This window comes from Dipodomys spectabilis, unplaced genomic scaffold, assembly GCF_019054845.1.
Source record: "Dipodomys spectabilis isolate Male_0828 unplaced genomic scaffold, ASM1905484v1 ptg000480l, whole genome shotgun sequence".
NCBI classification, from domain to species: Eukaryota; Metazoa; Chordata; class Mammalia; order Rodentia; family Heteromyidae; genus Dipodomys; species Dipodomys spectabilis.
In genome coordinates this window covers 1,855,748-1,877,327 of record NW_024871157.1, presented here as the reverse complement: position 1 = coordinate 1,877,327, position 21,580 = coordinate 1,855,748, and the positions used below count along the sequence as shown (strand labels likewise).

At 50.5% G+C, this 21,580-nt stretch overlaps 1 protein-coding gene across 12 annotated transcripts in view; it reads right to left on the bottom strand.

Moving 5' to 3' along the window:
- Positions 1-21,580, bottom strand: part of Kdm2b (lysine demethylase 2B) — a 91,188-nt gene that overhangs the window by 8,454 nt on the left and 61,154 nt on the right. For 5 of the 12 annotated variants that reach the window (XM_042668910.1, XM_042668912.1, XM_042668916.1 and 2 more), the window contains 2 exons: positions 3,748-3,978; positions 239-382 (listed from right to left, as the gene is read on the bottom strand). In XM_042668910.1, coding sequence (XP_042524844.1) covers positions 239-382; positions 3,748-3,978 — 375 coding nt within the window. Of the gene's footprint in view, positions 1-238; positions 383-3,747; positions 3,979-13,034; positions 13,251-21,580 lie in introns of those variants that run through there. The other 7 variants (XM_042668911.1, XM_042668917.1, XM_042668913.1 and 4 more) reach the window with 4 other exon arrangements.

Below are 21,580 nucleotides of genomic sequence, written 5' to 3'. Positions count from 1 at the left end.
ATGCTGGGACCCTGTGGGGGCTCTGAAGCCCCACAAAGTGGTGGTGGGGTTTGTTCTCAGGGACACAAAGCTGGAGCCTGCCTGCCTGCCTGGCCCGTCATGACACGCTGGTCCCTTACCAAGTCAGCATATCACCTCAACGGCAGAACCCGGCCCACCCTCCCATATCAGCACCATAGGCAGCGACGGCGGCCGAGTTGGGGACATGCTCAGGCCCCCCACCCCCCCGGGCTCCTACCTTAAGGCATCCGGGGTGGATGATTTCGTTGCAGATAGAGCACTCCATGAGCATGAGGTTAAACTTGCCCTCCTCCTCCTCCACCGTGTCCTCCTTCCCCGCCTCGCCACACACAAGGCACACGGCAGTGTGCGGCAGCACTGGCTGAGAAGCCCAGAAACACACAAATCAGCATGAGCAAGGACAGACCCTTGGGGGTCGAGGGCAATGAGCTATTCGGGGGGGCCCCGCTGAAAGGCAGAAAGCTGCTCCAAGCACTTAGCCACTCACTCACATGTATTGAGCCTGACCTATCTGTGCCAGGTACTCTACGAAAGCCAGGAATATAGCAATGAACAAAACAGATCAAACCTCTGTTGCCCTCAAGCTTATCTTTCAGGGGAAAAAGGTAGACAAAAGGAAGAATAACTGGGCATGTGAGCACAAGGAGTGTAGGGAAAGAGAAGGTAGAGAAGGCCGGGACCAGGGTGTGGAGGTGAGGCACGCAGCACTGAATGAGGTCAGCCATATCAGAGCAGTCCACAGCCCCCAGAGCGAGGCTGTACAGCCAAAACTGTCTTCACAATGAGCTAGACACGTTTCACCTTGGCTGCCGAGTTGCTATCGCACTAACAGGCTGGTGCAGAGGAGCGGAGGCAGGTCCTGGCAGCTGTGTGGTAACTCAGGGCCACCCATGTGAACACTAAAAACATCACCAGCTCCAATGAAGAGAAACCTCGACCCATGAGCACACATCCTTTCCACACAGGAAGTGTGCACACGGCACTTCCGCATGCAGAGGGGCCGTTAGCAAAGAGAAAGCACTTGGGACAGGCAGCACTTGTGACTACTTTCTCCACAGACCACCAAAGGAGATGCTGGGAAAAGCAAAACCGAAACATCAAAAGAAGTGTCTTTCCTAGAAAAATCCAAGCCTACAAACAGGCAAACAAGTACTTTTCCTTTGCTGGGAAGCCTTGTGAACGGCTTTTCTGCTGAGACTAGTGATAGTGATATTTAACAAGCTTAATTTTGTGTGTGTGTGCGCGCGCGCACGCGTGTGTACGTGCGTGCATAATACCATGAACAGCGTGTGGCAATACTGGGAAAGTGGGCCTCAGTCAGCCAGTGTTTTCCAAGCACCCATCATAGTTTAACCACATCCTGCAGGAAAAGTGAGCTCCGGCGAAGGGCCAGGTGGAGGACTAGGGGAACAGTGTACAAGCTCATGGATACAGTTGCCGATTCCGATTTGCAAGCTTTAATAAACTGTCACCTGTATCACACTATTCAGTGTTATGTAAAGGTATTACATTCCTCCCGAAGCAACACATCACAACACATGGAACACAGAAGCAGTTACAAAAACCCAGGCCCTCTCCAATGAGCCAGACATGTGTTACAAAAACAAATGACAATGCCATTCCTCTTCCTGCTAATTATTTTTGTTTTAGGAAATACAGTTGGGTCCTCAGATCTCAGCCTCTTGAGTAGCTAGGGTTACAGGCACCCTATAAAACCATCTAATTTTTACTAAGCCACACTCCAACCCTGATTTATGCTGGTTATTTCTGGAGATGGACTCTCTTGGACCTTTCTGCCAATGCTAGCTTCAGACCATGATCCTCTGGACCCTGGTCTCTTGAGTAGTTAGAATTGTGTGAGCCACAGGCGCCTGACAACAGTTTTTATGACAACATTTAGGATATGCCCCAAGTAAGCTGAAATAAACACTCTGCCAATACGTCAGAAAGTCTTTATAAAATGGAAGACATCTGAATTTAAACAGATCATTAAAGGTAAGAGTCAATCATCCAACAGATTCCTAAGGAGCATCTGCTAAAGCTTGAAACCAGGTATGGAGGGGTGCAGAAACAAGGGGACAACTGTCCCCGTTGAAGAATATCCAAGGAAAATATGGAAAGGTTGGGCTGCGTTGTCTGAAGCAGTGAAGGCTGGTGTCCAGAGCATCTGGACAAGAAAGGCCGGGGCCACTGACGTTAACAAGCTCAAGAAATGGCGCAGGAGGCCTTAGGGCCAGAAGCTGGCCAGGCTGCCGGCGAGGAGCACAACCCCAGCACCACTAGAGAGATCCCTGAGAGACAGGCAGGGGAGACCGGGCCCCAGGCAGGGAGAGGAAGCCTGTGGAGGAAGCCACTCACAGGCAGGGCGCCAGGGAGGTGAGCCACAGGACGAGAAGGGGTGGAAAAGGAGAGGGGCCTGCACAGGGCACAAGGCACAGGGAGGAGGAAGCACCCTAAAGAGGCAGAAGAGTTGGAAGGAGGGTCCGAAGGGCTCATGGGTCTAAGAAGCCACAGGGGGCTGGGGAGAGCAGAAGGGACAGGAAACTGTACGTAGCTCAGGTGTGGATGCCCAGGTAGAAAACAAGACTCTATTGCTAAAGTAATATGCAAAAGCCAGGGCTGGAGTTGTGGCTCAAGTAGTAGGGTACCAGTCTAATAACTGCAAGGCCCTAAGTTCAGAAGACCAGTATCGGCCATCTAAAAAAGAAACTGCCATACATGATAGCATGGATGAATGATGAAGACATCGTGGTATGGTGAGTGAACACTGCAGGGCTCCACTAGAGTAAGTGGACTCTAACCAAGAATGCTTAAACTCGGAGAAACTGAAAATGGAATGGTAGCTGCCAGGAACTGGGTAGAAGCTGGTAGAAAGGGAGCAGTTATGTTGTTCAATGGCTAGTTTAGGTTTTAGAAGATAAAAGTGCATACAGTTAACACTATTGTAATGTGCTTCTTGGACCACAAGAAATAGAAGAAGGGGAGGGCCCAGGGCCTTGTAAGGAGAAGGGGCTCATGTGGGCCAGGAAGGGTCTGTGGCCAGCTCACCAGGGCCCAGGAATCCTGTCCCTCCAGCCTAGCCAGCTTTTCCAGGGAGCAGGGCGAACAGCACTGGGTACCCCAGCCCCCCTGCCTCTGTTCAGAGAAGGCAAAGCAGGTAAGAGGAGGGAATCGAGAATGAATCCAGAACCATGCCAAGTTTCCAAAGTCCACAAAGACTGTCTGAGGCTGTGGCAAGCCAGCAGATCCAGGTCGTTGTCTAGGAAGCTAGAATCATCTGAGAGGTCTCCACAGGCCCGACTTCTAGCATCATGTCACCTCTTGTGTGGAGAAGCCCCCGCAGAAACGACATTGATGCTCCAGACCCCTCTGGCTCTAAAGGCAGGACAGGAAGGAAGAGAGGGGCCCAGATCATCATGAACCAGACTATAAACATTGGCGATGGGGTCTCATGCAGGACCGGTTGCCCTGACACCTTTAATGAGAGGGATTTCAAAGTATTTGGCCCTCTCTGGGAAAGAGGGGTTCAGACCAGAGACTACAAACGGACAGGAGCCTGGCACCCAGCAGGGCTACCCAGAGCCCAAATGAGGAGCTGAAAAGCGCCCTGCCTGAGTCCTCTCTTCCTGCAGGGAGCACAGCATGTTCCAGGGGCAACAGACCAGCAAGCCGAGGAGCACAAGCCTGTCCTGGGCAGCCCGGGAGCCGGGGTGGGCGCGCACTCACCGCGATGCACTGCCGCATGATGCAGCTCTGCTTCATCCGCCCGGGGCCTCCGAACTTCTTCATGTCCTTGCAGAAGTGGCACTCTCCACACTCGGTCCGCAGGCAGGCCTCGCACTTGCGGCATCGCGTCCGGCGCCGGCGAGCTCCTGCCGTGGTACGGTTGGCGGCCAATTTCACCGCGGAGGCTGGGCCCAGCTTGCCCTTGGGCCGACCCACTGCCCGGTTCTGGTTCTGCAGGAGAACCAACGGGACAGGTGAGATGGGAAGGAGACGCTGCTGGGATTGTGCTGTATCCCCAAGAAGAGAAACTGAACCCCCAAACCCTGGTGCCCCAGAAGATGGTTTTATTTGGACACAGGGCTTGAGAGAGGTAATTAGGCTAAAGGAGGCACGGGAGTCCTGAAAGGGGGAAATACGGACACAGGCAGATAGATGTGCATGGAGCAATGTGTGTGGAAACAGAGAGAAATGGCCATGGGAAGAAGTTCTGTCAACAAACAAAACTGAAAACAACAACAAACGCCAAGGCCAACAGGCAAACACCAGAACCTAGGGGAGGCAAGGAAGAATCCACCACTAAAGCCGTGGGAGCAATTTGGGCTCTGCCTGCCCACACCTTGATCTCAGGCATCTGATTGCCCACCACCTGAGAACAGACGTCTGTCCCTAGTTAGGACATCTCCACAGAGATGTACCCTGCCTCCGCCCGCAGCAGGCCCTGCGGCCCGCTTCTTTAGCCTCTTCCTGCCTACAGCCAGGCTGCACCTCCTTAGGAAGACCTCCACTCCCTTACCCAGAATACCAGCCCCTCACTCCACCCCACCCCAGCACCTGGCCTAGCCCTGCAGCCTTCTGTGCTGGGTTCAGGGTCCTGCCGTGGGCTCCACCCAGCATTCAAGAACCTATGTGTCCAATTGGTCTTCCCTCACAGCCGGCTACCATCACAGGATGTTATGTACCCTCTAGCTCCAAGAGATGAGAGGACAAGACAGTAATCTGCAGGCCCTGGTTTCTGAGACCCTCTCTAAACTTCTTTTCCTGTGACTCACATGATAAAAAAGAGCAACTCACTCCACAGAAAACAATGCTGAACAGTGAATGAGACAGCCACGGTTCTGGCCTCCAGTCCTCAGCCACAAGCCCCTGGCCTCCTGTGAGCCCAGGGTGCATGATGCTGCCCAGGCCTCTATTCACCTAGACGGGAAGGCCCTGATGGCAGCCTGTCTGGGCGGAGCACATCCTGGGCTGGAGGAGCACTCTGTGGGCACCCCAGCACCTGAGGCAGGGGCCGCTCTCCCCCACACAGCAGTCTGTCCTTACTAGCAGGGCTGGACCGCTCCGGCGCCACACGAGGGCTGTGGCGTGCTCAAACCGTCAGCGGGACACACCAGACCACGTCAGGTCCGTCACAAATAGAAAACAATCTGTATCCAGGACATTTTGAATTTGAGATACAACTTAGACTGTAGACCTAAACACTGCTGCTCAGAGAGTAAAAGAAGATGCCAAGAGGAAGCAGCAATGGTGAGGGCAACAGGCGTGATGGGAGGTGTTCTCTGCCTGCGCTCTACACGCGGATACTGCGTACATCTGCTCAGGAATAACCTGGGGAGAACTAAATGTCCTCATATTCCAGACAGGAAACTGAGCAAGAGGCTGATAATTCACCCAAGTTCAACAGAGGAGGCCCAGACTGCCCAAGAGTTCAGCTACAGACTTGATACCCTTAGAATGAAGCTGAAGTGAGGGAGCAAAGAGTACATTCACCCCAGGGAAGCACAAGCCAGGAAGGCCTTCCCCACTCCCCACAGCTTTCCTGCCTACAAAGGACACGTTACCGGCAGCCACAGGGGCAGCTTCAGGTTAGATGCAGAGGAAGCAGCATGGGGTCATCTCCAAGGACAAGATCGGAGGAGAAGGGTGCACTCAGAACTCAAACCCTTGGAACTGGAGGTTCCAAAGATCAGACTTTCTGGTGAAACACTGGAGTCTAAAGTAATGTCAAGTACCAAGGGCCAGTGAGGCCAGAGGCTCCCATCTTCTTCACCTTCAATAGCACATTCCCTCCCAGAAGCACATTTCCCACTCATGGTAAACATCGACTGAACCTCCCTAGCTGAGACATCTTAGTAATGACAGAAATGCCTTGGACGGCAACCTATTTCCCAAGACTCAATTTTTGTCCTCTCTATCTTAAGCTTGCAACTTAAGCTAGAAAAACGTTTGCTATGGTCACTAGTAGGCTTGTCAGAAGAAATTGAGCAACACTCAATTACAGGATCATGCCTAGTACCAGTAACTCACACATGTAATCCTAGCTACTCGGGAGGCTGAGACCTGAGGATCGTAGGTCAAAGCCAAGTCTGGGAATTAACCAATTAACCATTCAAACCAGAAGTGGCGCTGTGGCTTAAAGTGGGAGAGAGCTAGTCTTGAACTGAAGAGCAAAGGGACAGCGCCCAGGCCAAGTTCAAGCCCAATCATGGGTGTGTATGTACCGAAACAGAGCTATGACAACAAAACCTTTACGTGAAAACCTAAGTGTAAATTTTATGACTTTGGATCATCAATAGTTTCTGGATAAGGCAGCAAAACAAAAAAGGCATATTTAGCCAGATGCTGGTGGCTTACGTCAGTAACCCTAGCTACTCAGGAGGCTGAGATCTGAGGATCTCAGTTCAAAACCAGCCCAGCAGGAAATTCCATGAAACTTTTTTTTTTGGGGGGGGGGGGGTCGGGGGGGGGGAGTCTGGTCGTGGGGCCTGAGCGCTGTTCCTCAGCTCTTCAGCTCAAGGCTAGCACTCTACCATTTGAGCCACAGTGACACTTCTGGCTTTTTTTTTTTCTGCTTATGTGATGCTGAGGAATTGAACCCAGGGCCTCATGCATGCAAGGCAAGCGCTCTACCACTGAACTACCTTCCCAACCCTCCATGAAACTCTTATCTCCAATTAACCACCAGAAAACCAGAAATGGTGCTGTGGCTCAATGTGTTAGAACACTATCCTTGAGAGGAAGAACTGAGCGACAGGGCCCAGGCCCTGAGTTCAAGTCCCATGATGGACAAAAAAAAAAAAGGCATATTAAAACATTAAAATTAAAGTTCTGGGCTGGGAAGGCGGCTCAGTGGCAGAGAGAGCTTGCATCATATGCATGATGGGTTCGATTCCTCAGCACCACATAAACAGAAAAATCCAAAAGTGTGTGACTCAAGTGGTAGAGCCCTAGCCTTGAGCTGAAGAGCTGAGGGACAGCACCCAGGCCCAGAGTTAAAGCCCCATGACCAACAAAAAATAAAAATAAAATAAATAAAAAATTAGGCTGGGCACCGGTGGCTTACACCTGTAACGCTAGCTACTCAGGAGGCTGAGATCTGAGGAACACGTTTCAAAGCCAGCCCGGGCAGGAAAGTCTGTGAGACTCTTATCTCCAATGAACCACCAGAAAACTGGAAGTGGTGCTGTGGTTCAAGTGGTAGAGCACTTACCTTGAGCTGAAGAGCTGAGGGACAGCACCCAAGCCCAGAGTTCAAGCCTCACAACCAACAAAAAAATAAAAAATAAAATAAAAAATTAAAGTTTTGTGCCTCTGGGCTTGGGAATGTATGTGGCAGAGTGCTTGCCTAGCAAGCCCTGAGTTCAATTCCTCAGTACCACATAAACAGAAAAAGTCAGAAGTGGCAGTGGGACTCACGTGGTAGTGTTATTGTTAGCCTTGAACACAGAGAGGCTCAGGGACAGTGCCCAGACCCTGAGTTCAAGCCCCAGGACCAGCAAAAAATAATATATGAAAATAAAAAGCCGGGCGCTGGTGGCTCACACCTATAATCCTAGCTACTCAGGAGGCTGAGATCTGAGATCACGGTTCAAAGCCAGCCTGAATAGGAAAGTCTATGAAATTCTTATCTCCAATTAACTACTAGAAAACTGGAAGTAGCATTGTGGCTCAAATGGTAGAGTGTTAGCCTTGCGCTGAAGAGCTCAGGGACAGAGTCCAGGTCCAGAGTTCAAGCCCCTCGACCCACCAATAAATAAATAAATAAAAATAAATAAATTTAAAAAATTGGGGCCGGGAGGTTGGCTCAGTGGTGCATTGCTTGTCTCGCATGCATGAGGCCCTGGGCTTGATTCTTCAGCACCTCATAAACAGAAAAAGCCAAAAGTGGCCCTGTGGCTCAAGTGGTAGAGCGCTAGCCTTGAGCTGAAGAGCTGAGGGGCAGTGCCCAGGCCCAGAGTTCAAGACTCAGGACCGACAAAAATAAACAAAAAAGTTTTGTGCTTCAAAGCTACAACCTAGTGAAAAACCCCACCAAATAATAGAACACATTGACAAATCATCTGTCAAGTAAAAGACTAGTCCCTAGATTATAAGAACTTTAGCTGGCGAGTGCTGCAAGCCTGTAATCCCAGCAGCTGGGATTACCATAAATTTAAGGCTAGATCACCTGGGAGACTATGTCTCAAAAACGAACAAAAAATACCTACAAGTTAATAATAAAAAGACAAAACTGCCAATTTAAAAATGGACAAAGACGGGGCTGGGAAGGTGGCTCAGTGGTAGAGCACTTGCCTTGCATGCTTGAGGCCCTGGGTTTGATTCCTCAGCACCACATAAGCAATAAAGAAAAAAGCCAGAAGTGGCACTGTGGCTCAAGTGGTAGGGTGCTAGCCTTGAGCTGAAGAGCTGAGGGATAGCGCCCAGGCCCCACGACCGGGCCCTCCCCCCCCCAAAAAAAAATGGACAAAGAACTTAAATATTGGGCTGGGAAGGTGGCTCAGTGGTAGAGTGCTTGCCTTGCATGCATGAGGCCCTGGGTTCAATTCCTCAGCACCACATAGGCAGAAAAAGCCGGAAGTGGCGCATGGCTCAAGTGGTACAATGCTAGCCTTGAGGTGAAGAGCTCAGGGACAGCGCCCAGGCCCAGAGTTCAGGCCCTATGACCAACTCCCTCCCCACCCCCCACCCCCAAAAAGAACTTAAATATTTCTTTAGGCACAGGGAAAAAAATGCTCACCTTCACTAGGTAACAAATCATGCAACCATAATCTGCGCCTGGACTCATTCATTAACCCTCGTTCACATACTCACCCCACCTACCCACCATCCACCCCAAGTGTTTGCTGGCTGTGAATTATATACCTGACTAGAAGCTAAGTGCCACAACTAGAGATGATTAAGATCTGTTACCTACTCTTAAAGACTTGAGAGTCTGCAAGAAGAAAGACATGTGATCACAAAAACACAATGCAACATGATAATGATATTACATGCTAATGCTGATACAGCGCTATTCTTTTCAATATTTACATCAATAACGTATGAAGTAGTTACTATTACTTCCACTTCCAAATGAGCAAACTGAAGCACAATGCAGAAGCATTTTGTCACACAGGTAAGGAAGCTGTGAACCAGGCAGCAGCTTTAAAGCCTGGGCCAGGTATGCTGGTATGCCGACCCAGGAAGGGTCTTGGAAGGCAGGTAGGGAACAGCACCAGAGATCACAACAGCCAGCGATTAAGTGTGCCTTTGAGGAAGAATAGGACTCTGCTGGCCACAGTTGGGGATGGGGTGAAGGGACAGGCAGTGTGGACAGAAGGAAGAGTAAGCTAGAGATATGAAACATAACACATTCAAGGAACTTCAAACCGCTCAACACAGCTCTGGAAAACAGCTCTACGGTGGCAGCAGGAGCCTAATTTTTAGGGCCTCAGATTGCACATGAGAGAATGTACCCTGTAAGAGTATGTCAAGGACTTGACACCCTTGAGCACAGGTCTGTGTTGTCAATAGTGTGGGTATTTCTTGGGCAACAAGGTAAAAAACGGGCAGAGCTCAGCTGAAGATGACAAGAACAGCAGCAATAGGAGGGGATGGTTCAGGAGGTTATAGCAAAGACCTGGCTTTATACTCAGGTGACTGGCCCAAAGCAAGGATGCAAGTAGGAAGAATCATGTAAGACTGAGATTTCTGGCATAGGCAACAAAAGGAACAAGGGGAGAGAGAGGAGAAACGTAACTCCAAAGGGGACATGTGGCATCTAAGGGACCCATGGGATCACTAAGGAAAGCAGGGGAGCAGAACTAAGACATCTGAAAATCAACATCACACAGTGATAAAACGAGCAGATCCGTGAGGATGTCCAGGGGAAGGTTCAGAGTGATGAGCCTTTGGAGGTGCCCCCCACTGAAGAATGGCCAGACAGGGAGAAGCAGCAGCACTAGGGCGTGGCCTAACAGCCACAAGTCTCAAGAAGGGCGTGGTCAAGAGTTTCCCACCAAACTACCCCAACAACAAACAGCTCCCCAAGGAGTCCCACAAGCTAACTGTTGTTCTTTGGACATGCTAACGTTGCCACCTGCTGCACAACTGAGCCACAGGTAGGATGGAAGGTCCTCAAATCTCTTTGCACAATAGATGGCCAGAAAAGGCTGATTTGACCAGTTTGTGGGCCTCTAACATAGGCCTGCAGGCTGTAGGAAGGCTCCAATTTGTTTACAAACTGAGAATAAAAACACAGAAGGACCAGAATACCCAAGGGATGGGGGCAGCTCTGGACAATGAGAAAAACGGAAGAACCTTTTCCCCAACTTGGTGCACACAGGCACAAAGTTGCCAAACTTTCCCATACCTTGTCAGGATTGTCCAGGGACCTGTCTTAAAATTTCACTCTGTAAGAAGCTACAATGGGAACAGGCATACCTATTGGGCAGTGACCACATACATTTTTAAGAGATTTTCTTCCTCAAAGTTCCTTAATTATTATATTCAACAAGTTGTAGTCTTTTTTTTTTTTTTTTTTTTTTTGGTCTCAGCAAGGAAAATTTACTTCTACGCAGAAGAGTACATCACTGGCAAGCAAGCACCTGCAATCATTTTTATTGGGGGAAAAAAAGCTATTTTCACTTCAGGTGTCAAGAAAAAAATACTCTAGGGTGGAACAAAAACTTGTCTTACTGAGAGGCCACCTCCTCACACTGGAAAGCAGAGCTCAACACTTTTCCAACACATTCTGTACTGGAGAAAGAAGCTCAGCCAAAACGCACACACCAGCAAACAGCAAGCAATGAGTCTCCTACCATTAAGGCTCAATCTCCACAGGCTGTGATACTTGGGGAAACCCAGGTGGCCCTGTCCAGTAGTATATAAGCCTAAGAAAGCCTGAACCTGACCAGGCCAGGATGCCAGTGTCAAGTGGAAATGACAGAAGCAATCCAAACTCTGGTTAGAGAAGGATGAGAGGTTGAATCCAGCATCACTAACAACTCAAGGGGCCTCCTCCACCCATCCTTCCATCCAGCAGTATACCCATACCCACACTCCAGATTCCCACCCTCTTCATGAAGGGCCTGCATGCAGGCAGATATTGGTGCCAAACCTCACCAGCCAGCAGAGGGGCAGGAGGGAGGGAAAAGCGTTAATGCAGTGCCAGGCCTGGAGCCTTCGGCTCTGAAATGGCAAATGCTTTCTAGGTGCTCAGTGGAAGTTAAGTCTTCTCAAGCCCAAAGAAACTGCAGGAGAAAGCATGGTGGACAGCCAGGACACATGAGCCAGCTCCTGTAGGGACCTCAACTGACAGCCCCTCTGTGGGGATTAGGAGAAAAGCTGTTGCCCACGGCCCTTCAATAAATCCAAGAGGGGAAAAAACCCTGGAGAGAAACTCCAGTTGCTAATGGCTCCGAAGTGCCACACCCGCAGACAGGGCCAAGAGGAGAAGTACCTGGCTTAGGGACGCAGGCCCCTTCCTAATGGCCATCTCACTCAGGAGTAGCCAGGCCTGAAAGCGTGTTAAGTGCAGAGAGACATACTGTATCATTTTGTCCCAAGGAGTGTCGAAGATTGCATCTACCATACTGTCTGATCAGTTTTAGAGAAACAGGTATCACGGCCTACCTGCCACACCAAAGCACAGTCTGCACCAAATACCAATATCCCATGACCACCCAGGAATGGTAAAGTTAGGCAGATCCAAACCAAGAGTTGAGGTATGACCTGTGGTTGCAAGAATGAGAGCCACTCACCCAGAGAGAGCTACTGACTGGATTATAAAGTTCCAAGCCCAAACCACTTGAATTCTCCTGGGTTCAAACAACGGAAGGAGCAGGGAGATTCATGACCATCAGAAGGTGTGTATGCCTGAAAAACCGCACAGAACCAAGAAACCGAAAAAGTGAACTTTGTTAAATGAAACCACTTAACACCGTGATACGACTTGAGTGCAGATCATGTCAGTACTTCCTCAATGATGCCTAGTGTTGGGGGGTGGGGGGAGTTATGACATGCAGCCTCCAACATTCCAAACAGCCTTATTTCACAGAGGATAAACGGGGCGCACCGGCATTACAATCAAGCACCTTCAATTCACCCAGTGGGCCCGAAGACCGCATCACCACCACCACTCGCGCTGGTGATCCCTGGGACTGGTCCACCTGGCCTGTGTCTGGCTGCAATTGTTATTATACAGATTCTACCTGGTAAACCTCCGCGCTGGCCTCCCCGGAGCGGGGACTGGCCGTACTCACACCCGGGGCTTTGTTTTACACGCACATTTCTAACCCCCCCCCCACCCCCCCGCAGGTCCCTTTACTTTTAAATCCGACCCAGGCCGAGCCCTGCCATCTGGGGTCAGGGCTTCCTCCGCCGCCGCGGGCGCCGAGCGCGCTCGCCGGGTTCCGGGTAGCCCGCGCCGGCCGCGGCTCGAACCCCTTCCTGTCTCCGCTGCCCTCCGCGGGCCGGCGGGCGGGAGGCGAGCGCGCGGCGCCCAGACAAAAGCTCGGGCCGTCGGGCCCACGGGCCGCGGGCGTCCTCCAGCCCCGGGGCCGAGAGTCCCGGTGCAACTTAGCCCACAGAAAGGCGGGAGGAGCGGCGCCGCAGGTCCGGGTACGACCCGCAGCCGGCGCGCGCGGGGGCCGCGGAGGAGGGCGCCGGGGAGGGCGCGGTGCGCCCGGCGGCCGCCCGCAACTTGCCCGCGGTGCCGTGGCCCGCGCCCGGCAGGCCCGCCCGACGGCGAGGCCCGCGGCCCACATTGTCCCCGCGGCGCCGGGGCCACCCGCGCGCGACGGCCCGGCGCCCGCACACGCCCCCTGCCCGCGCCGGCTGCGGGCCCGCCGGCCTGCCGCGTCCTCCGCGCCCCGCGCGGGCTCGGCCCTGGCCGCCCCGCCGCCCGCGGCTGCAAAACTTTCTCCTCCTCGCGGCGCGGCGGCGGCGTCGCGGCCGCCCCGGGCGCGTCAGGCGGGCGGTCGGGAGGTCGGGCAGCGGGTTCCTCCCCCGGCCCCACCCCGGGCCCCGACCTGGTCCGGCTCCGATTCATAGTCGTCGTCCTCGGCGCTCACGGACATGGCCATGGCTCATGGTGGGCCCCGGCTCGCGCGCGCTGACATGGCCGGAGCGGCGCCGCCGCCGCCCGCCGGGAGCAGGCTCGGCTCGCCCTGGCTCGGGCTCGGGCTCGGGCTCCCGCGCCGCGAGGAGGGAGCCGCCGCGCGCCTCGCACGCCCGCGCGGGAGGGGCGGGGCGGGGCCGGCGCGGGGCGGGGCCGTCATGCATATGCATGAGCGGGCCAGGAAGGGGCTGGCCCCCCGGCGGGCGGGCCAATGGCGCGGCCGCGGCGCCCCGGCCGCACACAAAGGGAGCGGGCCTGCGGTGACACGGGGGCGGGCCCGCCGAGGGCGGCCCCGGGAGGCCGGTGCGCGCGGACGGGGCGGCGTGGGGGCGTGCCCCGCCCGGCCCTGCCCGGCCGCCGCGGCCCGCGCGCCGCGGGATGCACATGGGTGGCTGCACGCCGCCGCGGTGGCTGCAACAGGAAATGCAAGCCCGGCCTGGGGTGGGGTCTTTTGTGTGGTCCTTCGGGGTGTCCTGCGGGATCCCCGGGTGCACCGGCCCGGGAGAGGGGTCTCACCCAACGAGAGACGCCAGCCATCGGCCTCTGCGCTCCCTGCCGTAGGCACCTGGGTTTCGGGGACTTCGGGGTTTGCATATGCTCCCAGCCCAGAACCCGATGCCTGTGAGTCGCGGAGCTCCTAACCGCGCGCCAGCAGGCCGCCCGACCTCGATAAATCGGGGCCCTGTTTCCCCGGATGCCGCCGGTGGCTGGACTGGGCCAGGCCGCCCTCTGGACGCTGATCCCTCCCCGGCTTGCCTTTTTAAGTGGAGATGCAGTCTCAGACGACGGGTGGTACCAGTCCCCCGCGCCTGCCTCGCAGGCTGTCAGGGAGCATGCCCTGGACTCTGCCCTAAGGTGGGCGCTCCGCCCATTTGGACAGGGCCCACTTCTTCCTGTGACGCCCAGGAGCTGACGGGGGGGGGGGGGGGGGGGGGGGCACTGCGAGCTGGAGCTCTGTGCTCCCGAGAGCCTGGCAGCGCCCTGTGCTCACTGGGAAGCTGTGGGTTTCTGAATTCTTAAAAACTGCATATGTTCCCAGTACTTATTCCGAAAGCAGCCCAGTGGCACAGAAAATCGTTGCTAGAAATCCAAAGTGATCCTCATTCCAAATATAAGTGTGTAACCCTTCCTTTGAAAGAGTTCATGACCTTTAGCCTGAATGACCAATGCTGTCACTGGTATCAAAACTAGATAAACTCATAGCTGGACAACCGGCAGACATACTCATCCATTCATCCAAGGTGACATGATATATTATGCATACCTGTACCAGCTCATTTGCTCATTTATAAAATGGATGTATTGACTGGAAAAAGGATAAACTGTAAGAGATCTTTCTCAAAAATAAGCCCATCAGCCAGGCACAAGTGGCTCATGCCTGTAATCCTAGCTACTCAGGAGGCTGAGATCTGAGGATTGCGGTTCAAAGCCAGCCACGGCAGGAAAGTCCGTAAGACTCTTATCTCCAATAAACCACTAAAAAACAGGAAGTGGCGCTGTGGCTTAAGTAGTAGAGTGCTAGCCTTGAGCTGAAGAGCTGAGGGACAGTGCCCAGGCCCAGAGTTCAAGCCCCATGACCGACCAAAAAAAAAAAAAAAAAAAAGCCCATCAGCTGTGAAATAGGATGACCAAACCTTCCACATTCATCCTGTTACAAAATCCAGACAGAACAGGGACCACCAAGCTGCTCATGGCCTGGGCTTTCAAAGAAGGCAGACTATGTGATAGAGACTTTGTAAATAAAGCTCTGAAGGCTTCTAGCAGAGTTGAAAAAGGAAGTAAGAAGAGATGTCAGTTTCACTCAGTGAATTTTAAAGTCTGAAATTTATATACCCACTGACAGTATGGGGAAAAAAAAATCCCAGCAGACTTGCTCTTCACTGAAACTGAGCTTCCTTCCTTCCTTGCTGCTTCTATTTTTCACAATCCACTCAAGATTACAAAAAAAAAAAAGCAACAGTAAAAGAACCCCCAGGCCCCACACATGTACCTCCCTACTTCTGCAAAGTTACCAGCTTTCTAAAAGCTACCTTGTCTGGACTGAATTCTGACTGAGCTCTAAGAAGCCACCTCACCTAGATAGGAAGCCTTCTAAAGAAACTGGAAGTGGCTGAGAAAATGCCAACTAAGGGGCTGAGAATGTATTTATTGGTAGAACACTTGCTGAACATGCCAGAGGCCACCAGCACCTTCAGAAAGAAAAGAAAGATGATGGGGCTGGGAAGGTGGCTCAGTGGTAGAGCGCTTGCCTTGCATGCATGAGGCCCTGGGTTCAATTCCTCAGTACCACATAAGCAAAAAGAGAAAAGAAAGATGAGAAAGAAAAGAGGAAGGGAGGAGGAAAAGAAAGAAGGAGGGAAGTCGGGCGCCAGTGGCTCATGCCTGTAATCCCAGTACTCAGGAGGCTAAGATCTGAGGATCGGGGTTCAAAGCCAGCCCGGGGAAGGAAAGTCCGTGAGACTCTAATCTCCAATAAACCACTCGAAAACTGGAAGTGGCGCTGTGGCTGAAGTGGTAGAGCGCTCGCCTTGAGCTGAAGAGCTGAGGGATAGTGCCCAAGCCCAGAGTTCAAGCCCCACGACCGACCAAAAACTAAAAATAATAAAGTAAAGAGGGAAAGGGAAGGAACAAAAAAAGATTTCATCCAACTTCTTAAAGCTACAAGGACATAGAGACATACAAATGATATATGAAGAGTAAAGTCTGAAAGCAGAAATTTTCCCCCACAGATATCTCCTAAGTTTTTGGTTCCCTGCCCCCCTTCCTTTGAGATAGGGTCTTGATTAGCCCCAGGCTGGCTTTGAACACAGAATCCTCCCTTGCCTCAGCATCTCAAGTACTAGGTTGCCACATGCCCAGCTTCAGGTCTCTCCAGTTGAAGAATCCAGAGCACAAGTTTATTTAATAGAATTGTCTTGGAGCTGATTTCCTTTGATGTCTCAAAAATTGTGCTTCTGTATTTAAAGAAGTAAAATGACAAAGTTCACCATACTGGAGGTGAGAGGTGACACTAAGACAAGTGACACTCAGACTTGGTCAGAAAACAGCAATCTATCTTACTAGATAGCTTTTGTACATTTGAGGTTCTTGGTTCACATCCAATCCCAGGAGGGCGGGTATGACCTGCTGTTTGATTTGTCCATGGCCTACAGTGGAATGAGGAAGCTAAAGAGATGGGGTCTCTACAAAGATTAAGAACGTCACCATCCTAACCACCTACCTCTTAGGAATCTTCTGCTGCCATTACAAACATCTCCTTCCTCTACCTCTCTCAACTAAGTTTGCTTCAGCTATCTGGTACACACAATTACTCAACATCTGTTTTGTATTGACAATGTGCTAGACTATACCTGACAGAATTGCCACCCGAAAATGTACTGCCAACTCTGTGCCTTGGGCCAGTCCTTTCTTCATCTGGTCTTGAATGACCTAAGAATTGAACACTCAGCCGGTGTTCATGGAGGCTGAGATCTGAGGATTGCGGTTCAAAGCCAGCCCGGGCAGGAAAGTCCATGAGACTCTTATCTCCAATAAACCACTCGAAAACCAGAAGTGGCACAGTGGCTTAAGCGTTAGCGTGCTCGCCTTGAGCTGAAGAGCCCAGGGACAGCGCCCAGGCCCAGAGTTCAAGCCCCACGACCGACAAAAAAAAAAGAAGAAAAAAAAAAAAAGAATTGAACACTCACTGGGCACTAGTGCTCATATCTGTAATCCTAATGACTCAATAGGCTGAGATCTGAGGATCTTAGTTCAAATTCAGCCCATGCAGGAAATTCCCTGAGACTCTTATCTCCAATAAATTACAAAGAAAACTGGAAGAGGAGCTGTGGCTCAAAGGGGTAGTAGTGTTAGCCTTGAGCAAAAAAGAGCTCAGAGACAATGTTCAGGACCTGAGTTCAAGCCCTACAACCAACAACAACAAAGAACAAAACACTCCCTGCTTCACAGAGCCAGAACTCCTAACGTTCTCAGAAAGCTCACAAGGCTGATGCCACCCAAGCAGTTGGGGTTTGCTGTGAGCCAGGAAGATTCAGAACTTTCACCATGTGCTGAGGAAATAAACAAAAACAAATGGACACCAAGGCCTCCTCAGCCACAGACTCCACCCACTTCCCTGATCCTTCTCCCTCTCCCTCTCCCTCTTCTCTCTCTGAAGTTTTTCCACTGCATATAAAGATTGTGAGATCTCAGGTTGGATGGGGATTTAGCTCAGTGGACCAGCACTTGCCTAGCAAGACCCTGAGTTCTGTCGCGCGCGCGTGTGTTTGTGTGTGTGTGTGTGTGTGTGTGTGTGTGTGTGTTTTAAAAAGATCTCAGGAATTTTTCCTAGCTGCAAACAAGTTCTGCCCAGACTTAGCCTTGTCCTGGGGCAGCAACAGGCAATGTGCTAAGATGAAAAGAGGAAAGAGAGGAAGAAATGTGATAGCAGTGGGATATATATGAACAGAAATATATCTAGAATACAGGGCACAATACAGCAGCAGGACCAGAATGCCTTAAGGAATATTAGCAAGGCATATATACAAGGGCCAGGCATGGCTCAAGTGGTCAACAGAGTGCCTAGCAAGCTGGAGGTATGCACAAAAAATATAATTTACATTAAATGCACACCAACAAATACACTGCACATATTCTGCTGATTCACATATAATCTATAAGGATTAGGGCAATGTATGATGGAAGGAGCAAAACTGGAAGTGACAAACTAGATTTTGATCTATATGTAAGGTCTTCTTGCTCTTAGTGATTCATATGCTCTTAGATTTTTTCTAGAATTAATTAAAACTTTGTAAAAGCCATCCCAATGGTTTGTCCTTTTTCTCTTCTATTAATCTCATCCCGAGGCTGATCTGTCCAATCATCCCTGGGGTAAGGAGAGAGAGGGAACAGAAGTAAAAAAGTACATGGCTGCTCAGGGTCACTCCCTCACGTCTTCCCTCGGCCAGGCACCGTTTGGCTCACACCTATAATCCTACTTACTCAGGAGGCTTACGTCTAAGGATCTTGGTTGGAAGCCACCCTGGACAGGAAAGTCTATGAGGTTCTTTTTTTTTTTTTTTTTTGTCAGTCCTGGGGCTTGAACTCTGAGCACTGTCCTGGGCACTGGCCCTGAGCTCTTCAGCTCAAGGCTAGTGCTCTACCACTTGAGCCACAGTGCCACTTCTGATTTTCTGTTGGTTACTTGGAGATAAGAATCTCCCAGATTTTCCTACCCAGGCTGGCACTGAACTGCGATACTCAGATCTCGGCCTCCTGAGTAGCTAGGATTACAGGTGTGAGCCACCAGCACCTGGCTATGGGATTCTTATCTACAATTAACCACCAGAAAGCTGGAAGTGGAGCTGTGGCTAAAGTGGTAGAGCACTAGCCTTCAGCACAAGAGTTTCAGGACAACACCCAGGACCTAAGTTCAAGCTCCAGGACTGGCACGCGCGCGCGCGCGCACACACACACACAGACACACATGAAAAAGGCCTTTTGGAGAATTATTCTTCAAATATAATGAATGTAAGAGGAATTCCTGTATCTATCTTATCACCTGACAAGTTCATATCCGGGGGTTGCCTGGATAAAGCTGCAACAAGCAATGTTATACAGGCGAAAGAAATTACTAGTGTTATCTAATTGCCTTTTTATTTTTCCTCTGGAGAGTCATTGTAGAAGCATTTAAAAACCACATATATTTGTCATACAGGTCCTCTAGACAGACTGAGCTTACTGCTAAATGGGGGTTTCTCTCCTAATTATGTCTCTTTACATTACCAAAATAAACCTATAAATATTTACAGGAACTGGAAGATCTCTGATTATTCATAAGTTTTATTATTTATTTATTGGTCAGTTTTGCTCAGGATAGCACTCTACCACTTGAACCACAGTGCCACTTCGGGCTTTTTCTGTCTATGTGGCACTGAAGAACTGAACCTAGGGCTTCATGCATGCTAGGCAAGCACTCTACCACTAAGCCACATTGCCAGCCCCTATTCATAATTTTTAATTAAAAAATTAATAAATGATTGACACTGATCTGCGAAATGGGTTTCCATCCTCTAGTCTAGTCCAGAGCTTTTTCTGACCTTAAAAGGATAGTTCCCAGACAGATCTTGTAGCTCACACCTGTAATCCTATCTACTCAGGAAGCTAAGATCTAAGATCTAGTTCAAAGACAGTCCAGGTAAGAAAGTATGAGACTCTTACCTTCAATTAACCACCAAAAAGCCGCCAAAAGTGGAGCTGTGGCTCAAGTGGTAGAGTACCACTGTGGAGCAAAAAATCTCAAGGGCAGTGTCCGGGGTTCTGAGTTCAAGCCCTAGGATTGGTACACATGTACATACACACACACACACACACACACACACACACACACACACACACACACACACACAACCAAACTAATTAACTAAACAAGTAAAATTTAAAAACATCTGGCTGAGGATTTAGCTTAGAGGCAGAGCACATGCTTAGCACGCTGAAGACTATGATGTCATTCTCTAACACCACAAAATAAATTTCACCTAACCCATCCAATCTTGCCCTTTTCTTCTGTATATAGCACCTAAATTGGAAGGACATACTATTTCAAAGTATGCGGTCACACACACATCCATCATCCTCATGATGCAAAATAAAGGAGGTGGGAGAAACTTGACATGATAACTTATCCCCCAAGTGCAATGGAATCTGATGACAAAGTTAAAGGTAGGCCATTATACTGCAAAGAAAGAAAGAAAACACTAGAAATAATAAACAATTATTTCAGCGGCTGCCAAGCTTTCTAATGGCTCCAACAAAGACACAAGCCCTCAATATTTCAGTTGCTTTCCAAGAATATGTCTTTGGCATTACTAACAGACAGCTGAGCAGGTTATCAGGACTGAAGAAGAAATCCTTGGCTACAGACTTTAATTACAGGCTGTTTCATGGATGCTGTCTTGATGCAGCAATAATGTGGTTCTAATAGCTGACAAATTCAAGTCCTGCAGGAGAAAAGGGAAGGGCTCAATTTAGGGATAAAAGGGCATAGGGACTATTGGAAATCTTAGTTCTCTTTCAGTGAGTGTTCTTTTAGCAGCTGGCTGGGACTAGGACACCAAAATTCAAGGGAGGGGTAAATTAAGTCACCAAAAATGACTGAAAAGCATTAGGCATACAGATGAAACAGAATAAAGAGAGGCCATAGATTACGACTTCATCTTTAGAAGCTCTGGGAACATCTTGCCGGTGAGTTCACACATCTAACAATAGTTTCTCAGGCACTTGCTATCTGGGACCAATCTTTCATTGATAAGATACAAAATGGATAATAGAATGTATTAGTTCAGAGGGAAAAGGAATGGAAAAGCCTACCCAAGGAGGATCTTAGCAGGAAACAGATGGCACCCTGCGTCCTTATATTGGGTTATGAAGGACAGTTTAACAGAAGCTCAATTTCCCAAGTGAGAAAGAGGTTAAAGAAAACCAGTAAGGGGGGGCTGGGAATGTGGCTTAGTGGTAGAGTGCTTGCCTAGCATGCATGAAGCCCTGGGTTCGATTCCTCAGTACCACATAAACAGAAAAAGCCGGAAGTAGCACTGTGGCTCAAATGGTAGAGCACTTTGCCTTGAGCAGAGAGGCTCAAGGACAGTGCCTAGGCCTTGAGTTCAAGCCCCAGGACTGGCAAAAAGAAAGAAAAAGAAAAACAATAAGGCCTGGAAACATACTCCAAGCCATTACCTCTCCTTGCCCAATGGGCTAGAGGAACAATTAACAGAAACAAGTAGGGAAGCCAGGCACAGTAGTACATGTCTGTAATGCCAGCTACTACAGAGGCAGAGACAGGATGCTCTCCAGTTTAAGCCCAGTCCACTCAGTTGGCAAGATACTGTCTCAAAGCCAAAATACAAACAAATAAAAGGTCTGGGAGCGTGGCTCAGGCAGTACAAGGGCTGCCTAGAAGCTGGAGGCACTACAATAGAGGGGTGTCATCATCCACAGCTGGGAAGAAGCAACCTGTGGCCTTCCAATAGGAAGAGAACTGCAGCCAGCCAGAAGACAGTGGCAACCCTTTGGTGCAGTCCCACAGCAGGCCTGCCACACAACAGGGAGGACCCAGCCCAGGACGAGTCCTGGGCTTAAACCTAGTCAGAATTTAGTTAGCTGGGAGTTTTCAGAGGTTGAGCCTGGAGGCAGAGGCAGCCCAAGCGTAAGGCTGTTGACTGTCATCCATGATCCATTTTATAGGAGCTGTGAAGTCACTAACTCCAAATCCTCCTGCCTCAGTAAACGGAACACTGGAGCTAACACTGACACCTCCCTTTGCCCTAACAGCAAAGCCACCCTGGTCCTGCCACCTCACAACACCCCAAACATTCTTAACGTCCGCTCTCCTCACTGCCCCTGCTGTCACCCTAAACCAACCAAAGCTTCAGCCACGGCCTGCTGCCTCAACTTCACACTTTTCTCAGTCTCTAAGAGATT